We start from the raw sequence: 17,918 nt of genomic DNA on the forward strand, positions 1-17,918 counted from the left end.
CAACACAAGCCGCTATCCGCCCACCCCCCACAAACCGGTTCATACTCAGTAAAAGTGGGTGTACTTACAGACACAGAGCTCCACCACGTACGCGTAGTAAGACCAACCAACAACCAGGTTTATAAAGAGGACAGGTACCCAGTTCAGAGCCCGCTTACAGCACCTCAGCGCATGAGAGGGCGCCATCTTTAATCCGTGTAGGACGCTGGCTGAGGTGACGTCATAGCCTCGGTTTTTTTTTTATTACGCGACCAAAGAGGACAAGACACCGGGAGAGTTAACGGGGACATGCGCAGATATGTCTGTAGTTGTCGAGGTCCCGCGTGTGTTTTTGGATATAATGTTAAGTGATTGTTGTGTTATATTTTATCACAGTCTGCTGTGTGACTGCAGAGCGGTCAGACAATAACACTGTGGCAGACAGGTAGATCAATGGCCCTGCTGCTACATCAACTAAGTTATCATACTCAAGTCAGACATCTGGCATCTCACCGTCTTTGTTTGGCTGTGGAAACTCTTTAAATCACAGGCTATTTATTCATAACCCTTACAAATCATTTTAAAATGTGACTAATGTACAAATACTTTGTTACAGTACTTAAGTAGTCTTTTTCAGGTGTCTGTCCTATACTTGAGTATTTATTTTTCTGACAACTTTTTCACATTTTTACACAAATATTTTCTACTTGTACTTGTTGAGGCTTGTTTTTGCATTATTGCACATCTTCAGATCTCACATGACAGACCTAACATGACGTAAAAGACATTACAACATAGCCTAACAAGACCACAAACCAGAGGGAGACTCGACCCTATCTAAAGTGCACAGAAACAGTTGATGGAAAACCAAGAGAGTACTTTTTACTTTTATATGTTGAGTACATTTCAGAGCCTGTACTTTACCCTTTTACTTGAAGTTGAATCAGTATTACAAGAGTCTTTTTTTTACACAAGCATCTGTACTTCTACTTGAGTAAAGAATGTGAGTACCTTTGTTATCTCTGGATTTAAAGTATCCAATGCCAAACAGTTCAGTTTAAAGTTTATTATTTTTGCCACTTGGGGGCAGAGGAACTTCACAACAAGGTAAAAACTCATAGCATCTGACATAATATCACAAAGCGAATAACATTAGCATTAATGTGGAATCTTGTTAAACAGTGTTTGTTTTAAGATGCTAGACACATTTCAGAAAAATATTATATATATTATAAACTAAATGTTTCTAGCCACCTAATTAGTGTAAGCTAAATACACACTCAATTTAGCTCTGTTTTAGTCTCTTTTTTTTAAATATATATATTGTTTTTGGGGCTCTTTGCCTTTATTTAATAGGACAGCGAGAGGACAACATGCAGCAAAAGGACCACAGATCGGACTTGGCCACTGCAGCAAGGCCTCAGCCAGTGCAACCACCAATTCCTATGAAGGCTCTTTTAGGATGGGCATACTATATGTATTTCACTTCTAGACATATGGAAGAGTAACAAATGACAAGAGACAAATCACATCCAAGCAAAATTTTAATAATCTTTTCTTTTTCTTTTCAGCAGATAAACCTTATGCACATTATGAGATATTGCACTTGCACTTGAATAAACTACTAATAAAGTAGCCTACTCCCTTTTTATTTATTAGTTTTAATTAATAGCCTCCTTGTACTTATTATGTATCAGATTAATGACTGATACCCTGTAAGAAGACCAATAAAGAAAACATGATGAGCTCATTGACTGCTGTATGTGGAAGAGGATTTGAGAGAGGAGCGTGTCCCTTTTTTGGGTGAGGAGGGGGAGGATGGAGGGGAGAGAGAGGAGGGGGACGGGGATGGGGAGGCGGAGGCAGGGGAGGAGTCAGGAGAAACCGAGCGTCTTCTGGTGGGACTGCTGCTGGGAGAGCCCCGGGGTGAAGAGTAAGGTGACAGGGCCTGGAGAATACGGCCACTGCGCTCCTGGATGGCATGCTGGACAAGGACAGAGACAGAGCAGAGTGTTACTGTGTTGTAATGTTGAGCTTGGCAAAGGTTCAATGGATTTTTTTGTGATGAATTGTTCTGTGTGTGTTCTGTTCATCAGTTATTTCCCATATCACCCAGAGTGCCTTTTATCATTGCCCACAGAATGACTCAAAATTGTGTTGTTTAGTTGTGAGTTAAAGATCATATTAATTGTTGTTCTTCCAAATCTACAGATTTAGAAAGACTTGATATTGAAGAAAATATCTAAACATGCTAATTATGAGGCAAGAGCTTTTATCTTATAAGAAGCTTCTTTTTTCTTATGATTTTTAAGTATATTTATGGATAAGTATCCACTATGAGATACCCTCATAGATACCACTATCCTTCTTGCCCCACACAGTGGCTATACCATGGACTGCAACTGGTAAGCATAATGCAGCTTCCTGGCTTTTTATGCTTTTATATGAGTGCAAAATAAATAAAACACTTTTAAAAACACTTTTTAGCAAACAAGCGTTGTGTCTTAGATTGAAAAAGCCACGTCCTCATGCTCCATTGAGGCTACTGTTGGTGGATGTACAGTTAAGGTGTCTCTGCCTCCTCTACAGTGGAAACAGCTCTTTATACTTGTTAAATGTGCAACTTAGCAAGTCTACACTTGCTCTTTGATTCTAATAAAGATATGATAAAACCTGATGTTTACCACTGAAGCATGGAAATTTGCTTTCCTTCCGCTTTCTTTTGATACCATTTTCATATCTGTCAATACAATCTGAAGCCAGAGTGAGGATCTTAACCTTGCTCTATCAGGAGTTAACAAGATCATCCGACCATCACCTCTAAAGCTTACAAATTAACACATTATATCTGGTTTCTTTAATCCGGGGTAATCAGGGGTACAAAGTGTAAAAATGAGAAGGAGGTTATGTGTGAGACTTTTTTTTGCCTAGGTTCAGTGACTTAATGGAGTCTCCACTGGTTGCCTGGAAACCAAATTACATCACTTCTATATATTTTTCTATCAAAATAACATAGGAACACAACCAAATAACAAACTCAACCTATAATAGAAGGTTCTATAGCTCTTATAGGTTTTTTTCCTTCAGTTAATGTGTTTTTGGATTAATGTAAAAGTAAACGTGCCCAGGCTCCATCAGGTCCAAAAAGCTCCAGGAAGTTGCTAATAAATTCCCGTGACTTTTCCTCCCACTTGTGGATGAGGTCTTGGCTCTTCTCTTCCACTCTGTAGACAAAGTGTTTGGACTTCTCCTCCACCGTACGGACCGTCTCTTTCATCTTGTCCACCTGGTTCTGGAGCCGGTATTTCTTATCCTGTCAGAAAAAGACAAAGCAAGTGACCATCAGCACATTTGTCCTTTTATTTCTGTATTGTTTATTTCAAAAACATCGAATATTCTGTTTTTTAAATCAATAAACTATAGTTTCACTAACATTAATGAATCCGACATTCAGTTCTCGGGCTGTGTAGCCTCTCTGCAGGTTGCGTCGAACATAGATGTCATAGTCTCGGACGATACGAGTGATCAGATCAGATGTGGAGATGCCCTCCGTCCTCTGAGTGGCCACAAACATACCTGACATTAAAACATAAATGATTAACTCAAGTGATTAAATACATAGAATTCGTTATGATGAGAACTTATATGAACATTCATATCCTCACCTGCTTCCTTGATGTGTTTATAAACATCCTCTGATCCAGCAGAGGTGTAAGGGATATCATCATGGGCCACAAAGTCAATCTGTGAGTGTAACATTACAGTGTTCAGACTGGTTGAACACCAGATATCTTTGCTGTTGTCACTGTATGACATTGTAAGAAGCTGTGTGTCCAGTGCCTGCGTGACCTTTGACCTTATGTTTCTTAAGGAACTCTGTGGTAAGGGTCCAGGGAGCGTCCCGCACCACCTCGTCGACGTAACGGCAGTGCGTCAGTGCGTCGTAGCGTTCATCCTCTGTCATCACCGTGTAGCCCTTAAGCTTGTGGGTGAGTTCGTCACTGCAGACTGGGGACACAGAGAAAGAGAAGAACCGTTATATGTCTAAGCCTTGCTAAACTGAAAGATTTATCCCCCTGAGATTGGGCTTCACGCTCAGCTAATGAAGCCCCATTTCATTTACACACTTTTCCAGTGTGTTTTTACTGCAGGTCATTTCTCTTTGATACAAGGATCCATTCTTTACCTCCTACTATCAGGTATGTGTTGGGGAACACATTTTTGGCCTGCATCAAAGCTCGAGCGTGCCCCGAATGGAAAAGATCAAAGATCCCATCAGCGTAGACTCGCACCGGACGATGAGCTGCAAGATAAGAAGTATTTCTTCAAAAACCAACATTACATTTCAAAATATCAATTTCTTTGTTTTGAGATTTACTATGTTGTGAAGCTGATGGCAACATCTAATCAGCTTTTAAAGACCTTCATACTGTCTGTTTCTTTAATAGAATGGCGTGACACATTCCTGGAGAAAAACATCATAAATAATACCACCCCTAATTATCCAAATAACCAGCAGTAAAACAATATTGTTCTGATTTATAGCTGATATCAGCTGATACCAATGTATGTAGTCTTCTCTTATTCATTGCTGCTACAAGCAGGGACTGACAAGATCTGACATTCTCAGTTGCATGACAATTAGCAATGGAAACAAAACACTATTGAGAAAATGTAACCTGGTGTGCCCCTCCGTGCCTGGGCAATGGTCAGCTTTTCATGGGGGATCTCTGATTCATAACCTGTAGACTTGGCAAAGGCAGCTGGCTCCCTCAGCGCCTGAATACAGAGACAACACAGAGAGAACAGTTTGATAAACTCAGTTAATTCATCTTATCTGACTGTTTATCCTGTTCAGGAAGGAAAACAAACAGAGCAGGAAGACAATTATATGCAGCAACAGTATTGCAGAGCTGAGAATTCAAACACTGCAATATTAACAGTGCTGTTATAGGTTTATTTTAATCATATATAAGGGGTTGTAAATTTGTAGGTTGGAACTCCGCCATAGATCTGACATGGTTAAAAAAAAGATATTATCAAAGCCAGATAAGCTTGATATGTTCAAGACAGATGCAAATAATCTCAGCACTCAGAGGTAATGAGTCTCGTTATGTCATGGACTTTGTGTTGTGTGTAGATGCATATACACAGCTTTATCTGCTGTGTTGTAAGATATACTTTGAACTCTGATACTGATCAAATGTCTGGTGTGCTATATTAAACTATACAATTGTTCAGTTTACCTGATTGAATTTTATTTTGAAATGATCAGTACTTTGCGAATGCTAATACTTTTAGCCTGCTTCCATGCTACGTATATAGTTTAGTCCTATAGTTATACTTATAGCTATAGTTAGCCATGAAGTCAGCATACATGCAGACCTGCGTATGTCTCCACATTCGCAACACAAATATTAGAAATAAATATCCACCACCATGCACTTAAATCCTATTATTAAATTATTTGATACATTTACAGCAATAAAAACTGATAACAACAGAATGACTTCATGTTAAATATTGACTCAATCTATGATACCAAACAAGTGTATCACTTGAGAATAATCGCGTATTCCTTGTCCCACCCAGCTTATCAGTAAACTCTCCACTCCCAGGCACAAGTCAAATAACCACAGAGGAAAGGTTTACTTCTGTATATTATAATTATATAATATTCAAAGCCTGACACATGAAAACAAAATATAAGTCCGACTAATACCACTTGTACCAAATGTCCAAAAAACAAATGTTTAAGACAATCAGAATCTACTTCATGGGACTCTGAGTTCTCACATGACTATTATTTGAAGTGTAAGAATAAACACAGTGTCCACGTTTCATATTGACAGAGCAGGACTTACCCTGCGAGGGCCTCCTCTTTGGCTCTGTGAGGCCTGTTGTTGCTGAACGTTGCTGCCTCTGCCTCGTCTCCTTCCAGCCATTCTGGATGTTCTGCTTCCTTCTCTATTAACTGCCCCGCTGCGCCCGCCTGCCGGTCCTCTCAGCCTGACTAACTATTGAACAGGGGGGATTTCTCAGCCTGCGTGTGTTTTTAAGTATACATCCCATCGGCCTGCCTGACCCTGATGACGGAAGAATGTAGTGAGCAAAGTTCAAGCCAGCCTGGTAAACGTATTCAGATTGCACTTGTCATCTCTCTTTCTTCATGTAGACTGTAGCAATAGAGTGGTGTATGCAATTTAACACTATTAGTAAACTCTAACACTATGTGTAACAGTCCAGATTGCAGTGATTGTGAAAAATGCTCATGTATTTGAAACACTTCTCACGAGAATAGAGGCTGCTAATAGTGTCACATTTTATGCTGAGGGAAGCTAAATAACATATGAAGTAAGAATGTGCCCAGAGCCTTTACATTGGCAGCCTTTGGAACCAAACACAGAAGGACGACATGTTCCAACATTTCACAAAGCTGTTACAAGTCGCCCACAGTGTTACTATGCTGGATATTATGTAATTTAGTTTGGGTACATCTTGAAATCAATGCTGTCTGCTTGTTATGGTACATTTAGTTTTTGACACCAGCTGCTTCTTTACCATACAGGTTGTTTACATTAAAGTAAAGGTGGTGGCCTAAAGGTTAAAGGGACTGATCTAGAGTGGGTGGCAGCTGCCGTCCCTAAAAAAATGCCTTGACACCAAATTTAACACATAAGTTTAAATTATTTTTTACAAATAACAACCATCACATAGGCCTATGATTTCATGATCTGTTATGACCACATTTTAGTCTAAATTATAGGCCTAAGTTGAAAGAAAAAAGACATTTCAGAAAATTTGGAAATAAAACAGCCACCTATTGACATTTGTATTCAATGACTTAAGATAAGATAAGAATTTCCATTATTGATCCCTGTGGGAGAAATTCAAGTTTATGTAAGTGGAACAGTGGAAAAATACAATAAATAATAATAAAATAAAAATATAATAGAGAATATAAAATTATAATAAAAGATATACACTTTATGCTGTATGCAATAAAGGAATTTACTATTAATGTGCTAACATTGATATATGTGATTATTTTGAGCTCCTACAGAAACGTTTTTTAGAGCCACCAAATGAGTGAACTAGCTGCCTGACCATACTTATACTATTTTTATACAAAAAATCTCACAAGGTAAGGCTGAAATAAGATATCAATCCTGAATAAGAAAACATTCAAAGACCTTCCTCGGCTCGCACATAAAAGCCAGACCACTCCTGACTACTGAAACAGTACACAATCCTCCCACTTTAATGCCCCATGTAATAATTTGTGTATACAGTCCCTTAGAAACAGTGGCATTGCTATAAACTTGCCGTGTTATAATTGTGGATGTATTTGTATGTTCAAAGTTAATATTACGGATACACTATCATACATATTTTTATAATGCTTATGGTAATATAAGGTCAAGCTTTTGCTAAATGTCATCGTTGTATGTTTTTTATCTATATCCTGAGAGAAATACAATAGGATGTGTGATCAGCGATGCACATTTGCAAAGATAAACAGTGAAGGTTGAAGTTTATTTCTGTTATCCTTATCTTTTTTATATTTTCAAGAAGAAAGGCACATTGAGTCCCTTTCCGGTTTGAGACAGCTGGTTGTCATTGAGAGAAAAATAAAGGAATGACTCAAAGGACCACAAATGACACCATCAACTCCCACCTTAATTCTATTTATATGTATCTATTTGCACATAAAAAATACAATTACTGTAGAACATATGACGTGTATACAAAAATACACAGAAGATACACAGACGCCACCTTCATATACTCAGATATACATGAATTTAAAGTAAACAAAAGCTTGTGCAGGAGAGGTAGCGAGTTAAAAGCTCATACATAGACCTCTCTTAAAGTACTTAAAAACTCAACATAAATAAAAAATAATGAGAGGTGGAAAGAATGCTACGACTTCTCCCAAACCTTTGAAATGTTCTCCAAACAGGCTATAAACATTATACTATATGCAGATCAGTTTGCAGTGTAATGTAGGGAAATGTTGTCTTTAAAATGTCTTTAAAGATTGTTGTGCAACTTCTCACAATTGTCAGTGGAGTTTTTCCTAAATCCAGGGAAGTAGAGCCTGACTAATTTCTAATTTTGGGTTGTAGTATTCATTTCTGTAAACCTTTTGGAAATTCCCATACCATGTTTCACTTTCACTCCTATTTCTTGCACATACATAAGAATGGACTCAACAAAACAGAGACTGTTTGTGTTAAGAGAGTTGTTTTTGCAGATATAAGTTCAATAGAAACACAACAAACAGCCACACAACCGGTTCAGGGACCAGGAGTGACTATACAGGAATGTTTCACCTGTGAACACAATGACCTGGAGCAAGGGGTGTGGTTATCCTTGTGAGAGCATGCAGGGCGGGAGTATTGCTTTGCTGTTCCTCCTCTCACTTCCTGAACACTGCCCAAATATGTGGAGTTACAAACGCAGGACAACCTGTAGTATACTGGACCTTTGACAGACCGGACCAGGAAATAATATCCGACAGCAACGGTAAGACTCTGATATTAATGAAGACATGTTATACTCTCTCAATGTTGTCAGATTTGTGAAGTTAAACAAAAGTAAGACATTGAACAACTAGCAGACTTTTGGCGTCTAACTGTAAAAACTTAAAGACCTGTTTCTGCATATTTCAGTTTCACTTATAAACAGTGTCATTGGTTAAGATTAATAACAGTGGGTGGAGCCAGACACAGATTTTCAGTCTGCAAGTTACCTAAATGGCACCAACAATGTTAATTATTAAGATGAGCAGTTTCATTACATTGGAAGGTAAGTAGATGAGTAACTGACCTCTTTTCTTCGCTCTTCTTGTCAGAGAAACATCTGAATGGTTGGGACAGTGTTCTCCTTCTGTTGCCGTACTGTTGTGTTTGTGTACGTGTGATTTGCTATGAGACAAATAATGACTGATGTATTTTTATTTATTAGTCTGACTGTAATAACTCTGTCTACAGATTATTGGCTCGAGCTGGTGTAAACAAACATGTTCCTGTGGCAATATCTGACACTGCTCCTGCTGTTAACTGTTCAAATACGCAAAGGTAAAAGCTTAAAATGAAAATGATATGAAAATGTATGTACGCAAACACACACGCACACACACAGTATGTGCCAGTAAGTCATAAAGTTTATAGCAACTGTACACTGGAAAAAGGATAGTCAAACAATATTTGAGGAACTGACATTTCTTGGGAAAAGCAAGATGTTTACGCAAAAGGCCTTCACCGTGGTTTTCAAAAACCAATGCCACTATGTGAACCTACACAAGGCACTCAGCTGATATATATGCAGTCATGCTACAGTCACATAATTCACATCTATTGTGTAACAGTTACTAAGAAGAACTGCTGATTCCTAAATATAAAGCTATACATTTTACATCGCAGAACTTTAGTTCAGATAAAGCAGACTGATAGTAGAAATGTTTGTTTTTGAATGTCTTAATGATTATTGGTTGTTTTGGCTCAATTTCATGTTGTTCGGTAGGTGACATTGACAAAATATGTATATATAATAATTTTCTTGCTGAATCAGATTGTTGCTTCATTTGGTAGCAACATAGTCCTTCTTGGTTGGATTGTTAGACTGTTTTTAAGGATTATTTTTGCACTTACAGTTTGTTATGAATGGCTCTGCTAAGGCCCAATGACTATGTGTGTACTATGTGTGCAAACCCTCACTTCAGCTACGTTCACACTGTAAATACAAGTGACCCAAATTAGATTTTTTAGCTCATATGTGAAGCTGAAGTTGCTTTCATAAGCAGGAACAGCCACATCAGATATAAGTCTGTTGTCATCCAGATTTACGCTCATCGTGCAGGTCACTTCAGGGCCGGGACTTCTGGAATCTAACAAATAATGTTAACAGCCAAACAAAAAAGTTGAGCTCTAAGGCTTTCAGTGTGAATGTAGCGCAAGTGTATTAAAAATGTGTCACTCTCAGTGTTGCTAAATGATCTGCTTTCCCAGTGAAACTTGTTTATGATGTGTCTTTCTGGTGGGCGAAGCTGGGTTTGAAAACAGTTTCAGTGTTAGTATTGCATCAAATGCACCCACACTGAGTCATATGGCAGAAACTTTGGATGATAAATATCTAAAGGTTTTGTAATCTTTCTTCAACAATGCTTGTTCAGATCAAAATGGTCATGTCTCATGTATTCTGTTTTTTGTCATCCTCCCCAACCCCCAAATTCTGCCTTCCTCCCAGCCCAGGGATGTGATGAATTTACAGATCTAAATCTCAGTCATGCAATAATTGGAACCAGCCTCAAAACTAGGTTGTTGCTGTACACCAGGGATAATGTCTCCTGTGGTACACTCATGTCCCACACCAACATGTCCGCCAATCCCCAGTTTAACTTATCCAGACCAACAACCTTTGTCATTCATGGCTATCGGCCCACGGGATCTCCACCAAACTGGTTGCAAAATATCACAGAGCTGCTGCTGGCCAGGAAAGATGTGAATCTCATACTAGTGGACTGGAACAACGGAGCTGCTAATGTGAATTATTTTAAGGCACTGGAGAACACACACAGGGCAGCTGCCAACCTCACTGCTTTTATTATAAAGATGCAGGTATGAGATGTATCTGATGCTCTCTGTGACCATCTCTGTTGTGTCTAGATACGAATGTCATTACTGACTAATGGCTGATCTTTTCAGGAACATGGTGCCTCTCTGAGCTCCATCCACATGATCGGAGTTAGTCTCGGGGCTCACATATCAGGCTTTGTAGGGGCCAACCTGAATGGGTTAATTGGAAGAATTACAGGTAAGACTGTGCATATGCTGGCACATTCAAATTCAGATCACGTTCATGTCTTAATGTTTGTAGAAGTCTGACATCTGGACTAAAAGTCCCAGTTTATAAAATAATTCTGAATATTGCTGTCTAGATTCATAAAATGATTCTCTCAGAACTAAAATTCAAATTCCTTCAGCTAGAGGAGAGCCATTGTTTGTTTGGGTGTGGAAATTGTCATAGTTCATTGCCAAACAGCATAATAATGAAATAAAGATAATTTAAACTTCATTTTTATGTTTTCGTCAATTTAAAGGTCCAGTTTTTAATATTTAGAAGGATCTATTGGCATAAATAGAAAATAATAATAATAATAATAATAATAATAATAATAATAATAAAAATAATCAAATGTGTCAAATTAGTGTATAATCACCTGAAAATAAGAATCGTTTTATTTTCGTTACTTTAGAATGAACCATTTTTATCTACAGACGGAGTGGAGTCCACTATGTTGAACCACCATGTTTCTACAGTAGCCCAGAATGGACAAACCAAACACAAGCTCTAGATAGGGCTATCACTATGAGAAAATCTGCACAGTTTTGATGATTCCACCTGAAATCGTTGCAGAGAGATAGTAAGATGAAGGCAGAAAATCCTCTCCACAGTGCCTGCAGTGTCAGTGACGTACAGAACCACAGATATCCAGGTCAGCACTGCTGCAAAGGAGTGGCAATTATAAAAACACAGAGAAAGCAAAAGCAAATGTAGAGCTTGCTTGTGCGACAGCAAAGAGTTCAGTCACATGAAACCAGACATAATGGTATCACAATACTAAAAATAATTTTAAAAAAAAGGAAAACAGTAATACTGGTTTGTCGTCAGATGTTTGACAGTAATCAAGATACAGTATAATTTGGAAACACAAAAGGCATAGAAAGGTCAAGCAGTAAGATAAGTGATACCTTTATAATACCCAAGCCTTTTTCAGCTAATGTTGATGTGCTGCAACTGCTGAACTGATGTGATGTCTCTAGCTCTGGACCCTGCTGGGCCTCAGTTCACTGGCACTCCTCCAGAGGACCGACTGGACCCCTCAGACGCCCAGTTTGTGGATGTTCTGCACACAGACATAGATGGTCAGTTAAACTGAAACACAATATTATATACTCATGGAGTCATTTATAATTGTTTTAAATTGTTTATGATTTCTACGTGTAACTGTGTCAACTGTGTTCACAGCCCTGGGCTTCAGAGAACCTTTAGGTCACATTGATTTCTATGCTAACGGTGGAACTGACCAGCCTGGCTGCCCAAAGACCATCCTTTCTGGTAAGAGACCACAGTGCCTGTTAATCTTTGTCGGAAAAAAAGACAGATTTTATAATCTCATGTGGTGATTTATATTATCAGAAATAGAACAGTACTGTATGATTACACTCCTTTATTTCTTACCCCTTCACAGGAGGAGCCTATTTTAAATGCGACCATCAGAGATCAGTGTTGCTCTTCCTTGACTCTGTGAATCGGACGTGTGTCAGCAAGGCCTTCCCCTGCTCCTCCTACAAAGAGTTTCTGGATGGTAACTGCTTGAACTGTGACCGGTTTGGTGCAGCTGGATGTCCTGTCTTTGGTTGGTACTTCACTTTATATCTCAGTAATTGTTTCAGTCTCAAGCTGATGTTCAGTTAGTCTTTAAAGGTCCAGTGTGTAACATTTAGGAGAATCTATTGGCAGAAATTGAATACAATACTTACAGGTATGTTTTCATAAGTATATAATAATCTGAACATAGAGTCGTTTTTTATCTACCAACACCACGGGTCGCCTTCTATGGAGGCCGCCATGTTGAACCGCCATGTTTTTCTGCTGTAGCCCAGAATAAACATACATTTCGCAAGTTTTTTAAAAGATGCCGCTAAATCCTACACACTGGTCCTTTAAATAAAGAATGACAATACAGTTAATGGAAGAACTCAGTGTGGTGGTCGTTGTTGTAGATCTGACGCAGCTGTTTCACTCAAATCCAGGTTATGACGTCATAGCCTGGAGAGACGTCCTGCTGAAGCTTGGCCAAACAAAAGCGTACTTCACCACAAATGCAGTCTCTCCATTCTGCAGTAAGTAACAGAATAATCACAATAATAATCATTAATCTTAATATAACAACATAAAAACTTTAACCTCAATGTGGCATATAGATGTATTTGTCATCATCCTGTCAGATTTAGATGAACTGTGGAGTGTTTGTCAAGATTTGTCTTCTATTTGGAAAGCTGCAAATTCTTGAACTGTATGAAGAAAAGGATGGATGACTGTGAAAATGACCACCTGCAGTTACATGTGAATGAAGAGCGTAAAATGAGACCAAAATTCAAAATTAATTCCAACTTCACGTGACAGTATTTAAATGTTGAGGATAATTTGAGTTTGAGTTCAGTTCTAAGAGGGACTTTGATTTAATTTAAAAAAGGTGGACGTATTACTTTTGAATAAACATTTTTAATGTCCTTTCTCAGTGACAAACTACAGGATGAATGTAATGATATGGAACAAGGATGTGCGCTGGGGATACATTACTGTTAAACTTCATAGTAAGGGTGAAGAAGCAGTGGCAACCATCAACCAGTAAGTCTCCACTTTATTCATCATAAGTTCTGTAGCAAATATTCTACCATGGCTTCTCTTTGTTCGTCTGTTGCTGCTTTCTCTCAGTAACGTGTTGTTGTTGTTGTTTCACATCAGTAAAGCTGTAGAGTTCAAGAAGTACACAGAGACGAAGTTGTTGGCCCAGTTTGATAAAGACATACAGTCAGTGGAAAAAGTGTCTCTCAAATACTCCATCGAGAATGTATTCAAGCCCAGATATAAGCTCCGTGTTCTACGAATCCGTCTTACACATCTGGAAGGCACAAAGAGGTATGCAACAAACACTGATGTGCGATATTTTTCTGAAATTTGATCTATCAGCTCTAGATTTATAGTAATATTTGACTTTGTCCTTCACAGGCCTCTCTGTCGATATGATATCCTTCTTGAAGTAAACAAAGAGGTCACCTTCAGGCCCCTTCCCTGTGAGGAATCCAACTTCTGAGACTAAACCTGACCCCACGTCAAAAACAAGAAAAATCCACTGCTCGTGCTGGAAAAGATTCAGCTGACTCTTCAGTCCAGTTCCAGGAGTGAACAGGAAAACAATGAGGACAATAGCATATCAAAGATATAAGCCTGGCAGCGATGAGATCATTTGTGATTTGAAAATCTAATGTGATATATTATTATGTATGTGTGTGTTTATAGGACCAGTGTGTAGGATTTATTGGCATCTAGTGGTTTAACTGCAGATAGCAAACAACTCGCCTCACCCTCCCCTTCTAAGGGTGTAGGAGTCTCATTCTAAGGTAAAAAAAAACACAACTATTCTTATTTTTAGGTGATTATACACTAATGAGAACATAGCTATGAATATTATATTCCATTTCTACAAATAGATCCTCCTAAATGTTACACACTGGACCTTTAAGAGAAAATATGTGTGTTTTTTTATGAAAACTTTTGCCTGTAAAGGGAATCTAAATGCATTTCACTGGTAGGGAGATGCATATTATTTCATGCATTTGAATTAATCTCAAATGACTTATGAGGACACGTTAACTCAGTAACAAACTTACTGCAACAACAAAACTGAGGTTGGTTTCAAAAGAATAGTGGACATTTTTTTCTGCTTGTCTACTCTGTTAGTCCAGATTTAGTAAGACTGAGAAACACTAATGATTTAAAGATATTCCAGCACAAAATTAGAATTTAGATAATTGTTTATATATATGTTTCCATATAAAGTACTGCACTCTCTTGACACTTTCTCAATTACACATGGATTCTTTTTAAAATATATATATATGTATATGACATTACTAATAACTATATTTATTTTTGTATATGAATTCATCTTTATTATGAATAAAATTTCAAGTCAATAATGGACGACATCTTTAATGAGTTCACAAAGCTTCTACACATCAACAACCGATGAATTCACTGACAGCTTAGTCTGTCAAGTTTTTGTGTCATCAACATTCACATTATTATATATGTGTGTGTGTGTATATGTCAGATGGATCCACTGGATAATGGAGCAATTATTAAAATTCAATTAAACAACGATGAACTCTCTAACATTCTTTATAAATCTGGGTTCCCACAGGAAACAGAAAACAAATTTTCCTCTTCTTGGAAATCTCAAGACACTTTATAAAACATTTCCACCACCAGAGGATGCTAAAGATGTCAGAGTCCATCTACAGAAATAAATAAAACAAAACTGGATGTATAACTGGTTAACAGATACTCCTCTGTCACGTCAACAGTGTCTTTACATGTCTGCTCCCACTGTGCTTCACTTTTACACTGTCAGCAATGACGCAGTCGGCAGTCCAACAACAAAAATAGAATAACTTTTCATCAAAAAGAAGCAAGGATGTTTTTTGTTAAAACTTAGAAAAATATCATTTATCTGGTAAGTGTACAACAGGACCTTTACGTCTGGTCAAATCGGGATATCTCGTCTTTGAAGATGATGAAGTCCTCTCATTTAGACATGTGCTTCTTCATACGTTGAATCTCCATCTTAAACAAAACAAAAAAATCTAATCATGCAGTGCAGTTGTAAGATATTGAGTCTAATATTCTCACCTTAAAGTAATTCTGCCCAGTTTAAAAATAACAATTATTATTACTATTATGTATTGTACTATTAGGAAGAACAAAATAACATTCTTTGGTATGTTCTAGCAGATACTTTTAATATTTTTATTTTTCTTCATGCCGCACCTGTAAAGTCAGGCGAATCCTTTTCTCCTCATCGAGCTCATTCATCAGCAGTTTAATTTCTTTGCTGGAACACAATGCATTGTCAGATCAGTGCAGCAAAATACCTCCTGATTGATACTACAACATAGGCAGAGATGGGAATGTCAGCCAGGAACACAATATATGAACAGAGATTAACAAAGCCCATACTTGTGCTGACTCTTCATCTGATCAAACTGGTCCCTCAGGTCTCTCAGCTCTGTCTGCAGTTGTTCCAGGTTTGGTGGAGCGTGTTTCCCTGATTCTGTGCTTGGCCCAGGGCCGGAGTTCGGACCTTGCTTCAGCGCCGGCTGCAGCACAGCAGAGAGGGCCTTCGGTAACAGAGAGGAGAAGGACTGTGCGGGCAGACGTTTGGGTGCTTGACTTGCTGCCTGAGAGTTTTCTTGAAGTGTTGAAGAATCCAGCTCTTCCCTGTGGTTTTCTTTTCTTTCCTCCTCCATCATGAGTGTAACCTGTAAGTTAAGTCTAGTTTGAGACATCTGATAAGTAAAATACATTTACTTCACCCAGTGCAAGTATATAAGAAGCTGTTTTTTGGTTTCCCCAGAGAAAATCTTCAATATGGCCTTATAGGTGAATAAAATTCAGAAAATATAGCTCATATTTATTACAGGTCAAGTACCTTTTAACCTTTAAAGTAAGGCGTTAAAAGAGATATCTTTCACTGCTGTACGTGGCTGTGTGTGTATGAGACAGCTTAGGAAAGTTAAATTTATCCCAAGGACAAATGGGACACAAGCAGAACAGACCACACACACTCTTGTTCAAACAGTGAGTGCTATATTTTATTCTAGATAACTATTATTAAAAGTGTATACTTCCCAGATTCTGAAGCTCTGACTGTAACCTCTCATCTGCAACATGAGCTACCTGCTCATTCAGCTTCTCCGCGATTGACACAATTGAATCAAACTCTTCAGTCTCTTTAAGAGAAACAGAATAAATGTTAAAACCCAGAACCACTTGAACCCCATCACTGTAGAGATTGTGGGACATTTTCACAGTAACAAGCCTGCATATTTGTGATTCCAAAGCCTGCATTAACATTCAGCCTTTTGAACATGCAGCATTCAACCGTGGTAGTATTTCAAATGATGTTGCAGCAGATGTAACAACAATAGTTGGCGAGGCTTACCAGGAACGAGGGCTGAGCTATAGCTGCCCATCACGACAGAGAGGGATACAAGTGTAGAGAGTGAAAGACAGAAAAACCTGCAGTCTTTAAGTCTACATCTACAAATGACAGATTGGAGCAAGTCAGTGGAGAAGAAATCAACAGAAACCGGTCAGCTCAGTGCAGTCTCACACCACATCACATCAACTATTATCTCTGTTTGTCACAATATATAAAGCAACTTCAGTTTGTACATTAAACTCAGATAGTTCTTTGTCAAAGTAGGGGGGGGAGCTAAACTCGGGTGGTACAGTAGGGGCAGCTGTGTCTCTCATGCCACAGCAGTGAACAAATGTGCAACACATGCTGGAACCAATGCACAGACAGGATGACAGAGACAGATTATAGTCATTAGTAAACACAGTAAACAGATTACCAGATAATTGCCAGTAACGGTCGAGGATCTGGTGCTCACACTCACCTTGTTTGGCCGGCGGCACTGGTGAGATACAGCAGCATCTGCGGTAACACGACACCATCCATTGTAACCCAGTGTGGTCTGCAGAGTATGTTGTGATGAGGAGTGGTACTGTCAGGGCTAAGTTTAGCACAGGACCGAGTGGAGCTCCACCGGGCTCACAAATATCACCGGGGCAGAGGGAAGGGCGTCACAGGCTGAAGGGCGAGAGTTGCATTTAAAGGGACAAACTTGAGTGCAGTTATACAAGAACTGATGTTTAAACCGGGCAGAAGAGTGATTTTTATTTCACCTCAAGCACTCTTAAGTACTTAAGTACTAAAACAGTGTTTTAGTACTTAAAGGGCCACTCCATTGATTTTTATTAGTCTGTGAAATCAGTTGTATAATGTCTTCTGTGGCTCTGGGGGGAGTTTCAAAACAATTGGGTTGTGGGTTTTGAAGAAATTGGTATTTAGGAAACTGGTGGGGTTAATTAAATATGCTACTAAGTTGCATTATGTGAAATGTAGGATCCAGTGTTTTTGGAGACTGCTGCTTTAATAAAGACCATTAATTTTCAAAATATGTCTCTTGAGTCCTGCAACTTAATGGATTGATGAGTACAACACTAATGTAACAACCTGACGTCACCTCTCATTTAACTATTTAAGAGTAATTAATACAGTAAATCAAGAAAGACTCAGT

At 38.4% G+C, this 17,918-nt stretch overlaps 4 protein-coding genes across 7 annotated transcripts in view; 1 reads left to right on the top strand and 3 right to left on the bottom strand.

The window, feature by feature from the left end:
- Nucleotides 1-216, bottom strand: part of zdhhc20a (zinc finger DHHC-type palmitoyltransferase 20a) — a 6,239-nt gene extending 6,023 nt beyond the window's left edge. Inside the window, exon 1 of the mRNA XM_035667219.1 lies at nt 69-216. Within this exon, the coding sequence (XP_035523112.1) occupies nt 69-186 (118 nt within the window). The 5' untranslated portion in view covers nt 187-216. The remainder of the gene's footprint in view (nt 1-68) is intronic.
- Nucleotides 217-1,559: 1,343 nt separating this feature from the next.
- LOC118331685 (choline-phosphate cytidylyltransferase B-like) lies at nt 1,560-6,104 on the bottom strand. Its single transcript, XM_035666754.1, has 8 exons — nt 5,844-6,104; nt 4,659-4,758; nt 4,166-4,282; nt 3,836-3,987; nt 3,645-3,723; nt 3,413-3,555; nt 3,104-3,292; nt 1,560-1,963 (listed from the first exon to the last, which is right to left on the bottom strand). Exons 1-8 carry the CDS (start codon nt 5,922-5,924, stop codon nt 1,727-1,729), a joined length of 1,098 nt encoding a protein of 365 aa, XP_035522647.1. The 5' UTR covers nt 5,925-6,104; the 3' UTR covers nt 1,560-1,726.
- Nucleotides 6,105-8,312: 2,208 nt separating this feature from the next.
- Nucleotides 8,313-14,750, top strand: lipia (lipase, member Ia). Its single transcript, XM_035667283.1, has 11 exons — nt 8,313-8,508; nt 8,976-9,062; nt 10,231-10,601; nt 10,689-10,797; nt 11,808-11,909; nt 12,013-12,102; nt 12,236-12,403; nt 12,801-12,890; nt 13,290-13,398; nt 13,516-13,689; nt 13,780-14,750. Exons 2-11 carry the CDS (start codon nt 9,005-9,007, stop codon nt 13,862-13,864), a joined length of 1,356 nt encoding a protein of 451 aa, XP_035523176.1. The 5' UTR covers nt 8,313-8,508; nt 8,976-9,004; the 3' UTR covers nt 13,865-14,750.
- si:dkey-71d15.2 (SH3 domain-containing kinase-binding protein 1) lies at nt 14,748-17,379 on the bottom strand. 4 transcript variants are annotated; one of them, XM_035667285.1, is made up of 6 exons: nt 17,235-17,379; nt 16,775-16,872; nt 16,510-16,562; nt 15,790-16,091; nt 15,601-15,664; nt 14,748-15,396 (listed from the first exon to the last, which is right to left on the bottom strand). In XM_035667285.1, the coding sequence occupies exons 1-6, from the start codon at nt 17,294-17,296 to the stop codon at nt 15,358-15,360; spliced, it is 618 nt and encodes a 205-aa protein (XP_035523178.1). In that variant the 5' UTR covers nt 17,297-17,379; the 3' UTR covers nt 14,748-15,357. The 4 variants fall into 4 exon arrangements, with proteins under 4 accessions (XP_035523178.1, XP_035523177.1, XP_035523180.1 ...); XM_035667284.1 differs by having other exon boundaries at nt 16,462-16,562; XM_035667287.1 differs by lacking the exon at nt 16,775-16,872 and having other exon boundaries at nt 17,235-17,356.
- Between the last annotated feature and the right edge of the window lie 539 nt (nt 17,380-17,918).

This window comes from Morone saxatilis, unplaced genomic scaffold, assembly GCF_004916995.1.
Source record: "Morone saxatilis isolate NCDOM2014 unplaced genomic scaffold, NCSU_SB_2.0 Contig20, whole genome shotgun sequence".
NCBI classification, from domain to species: Eukaryota; Metazoa; Chordata; class Actinopteri; family Moronidae; genus Morone; species Morone saxatilis.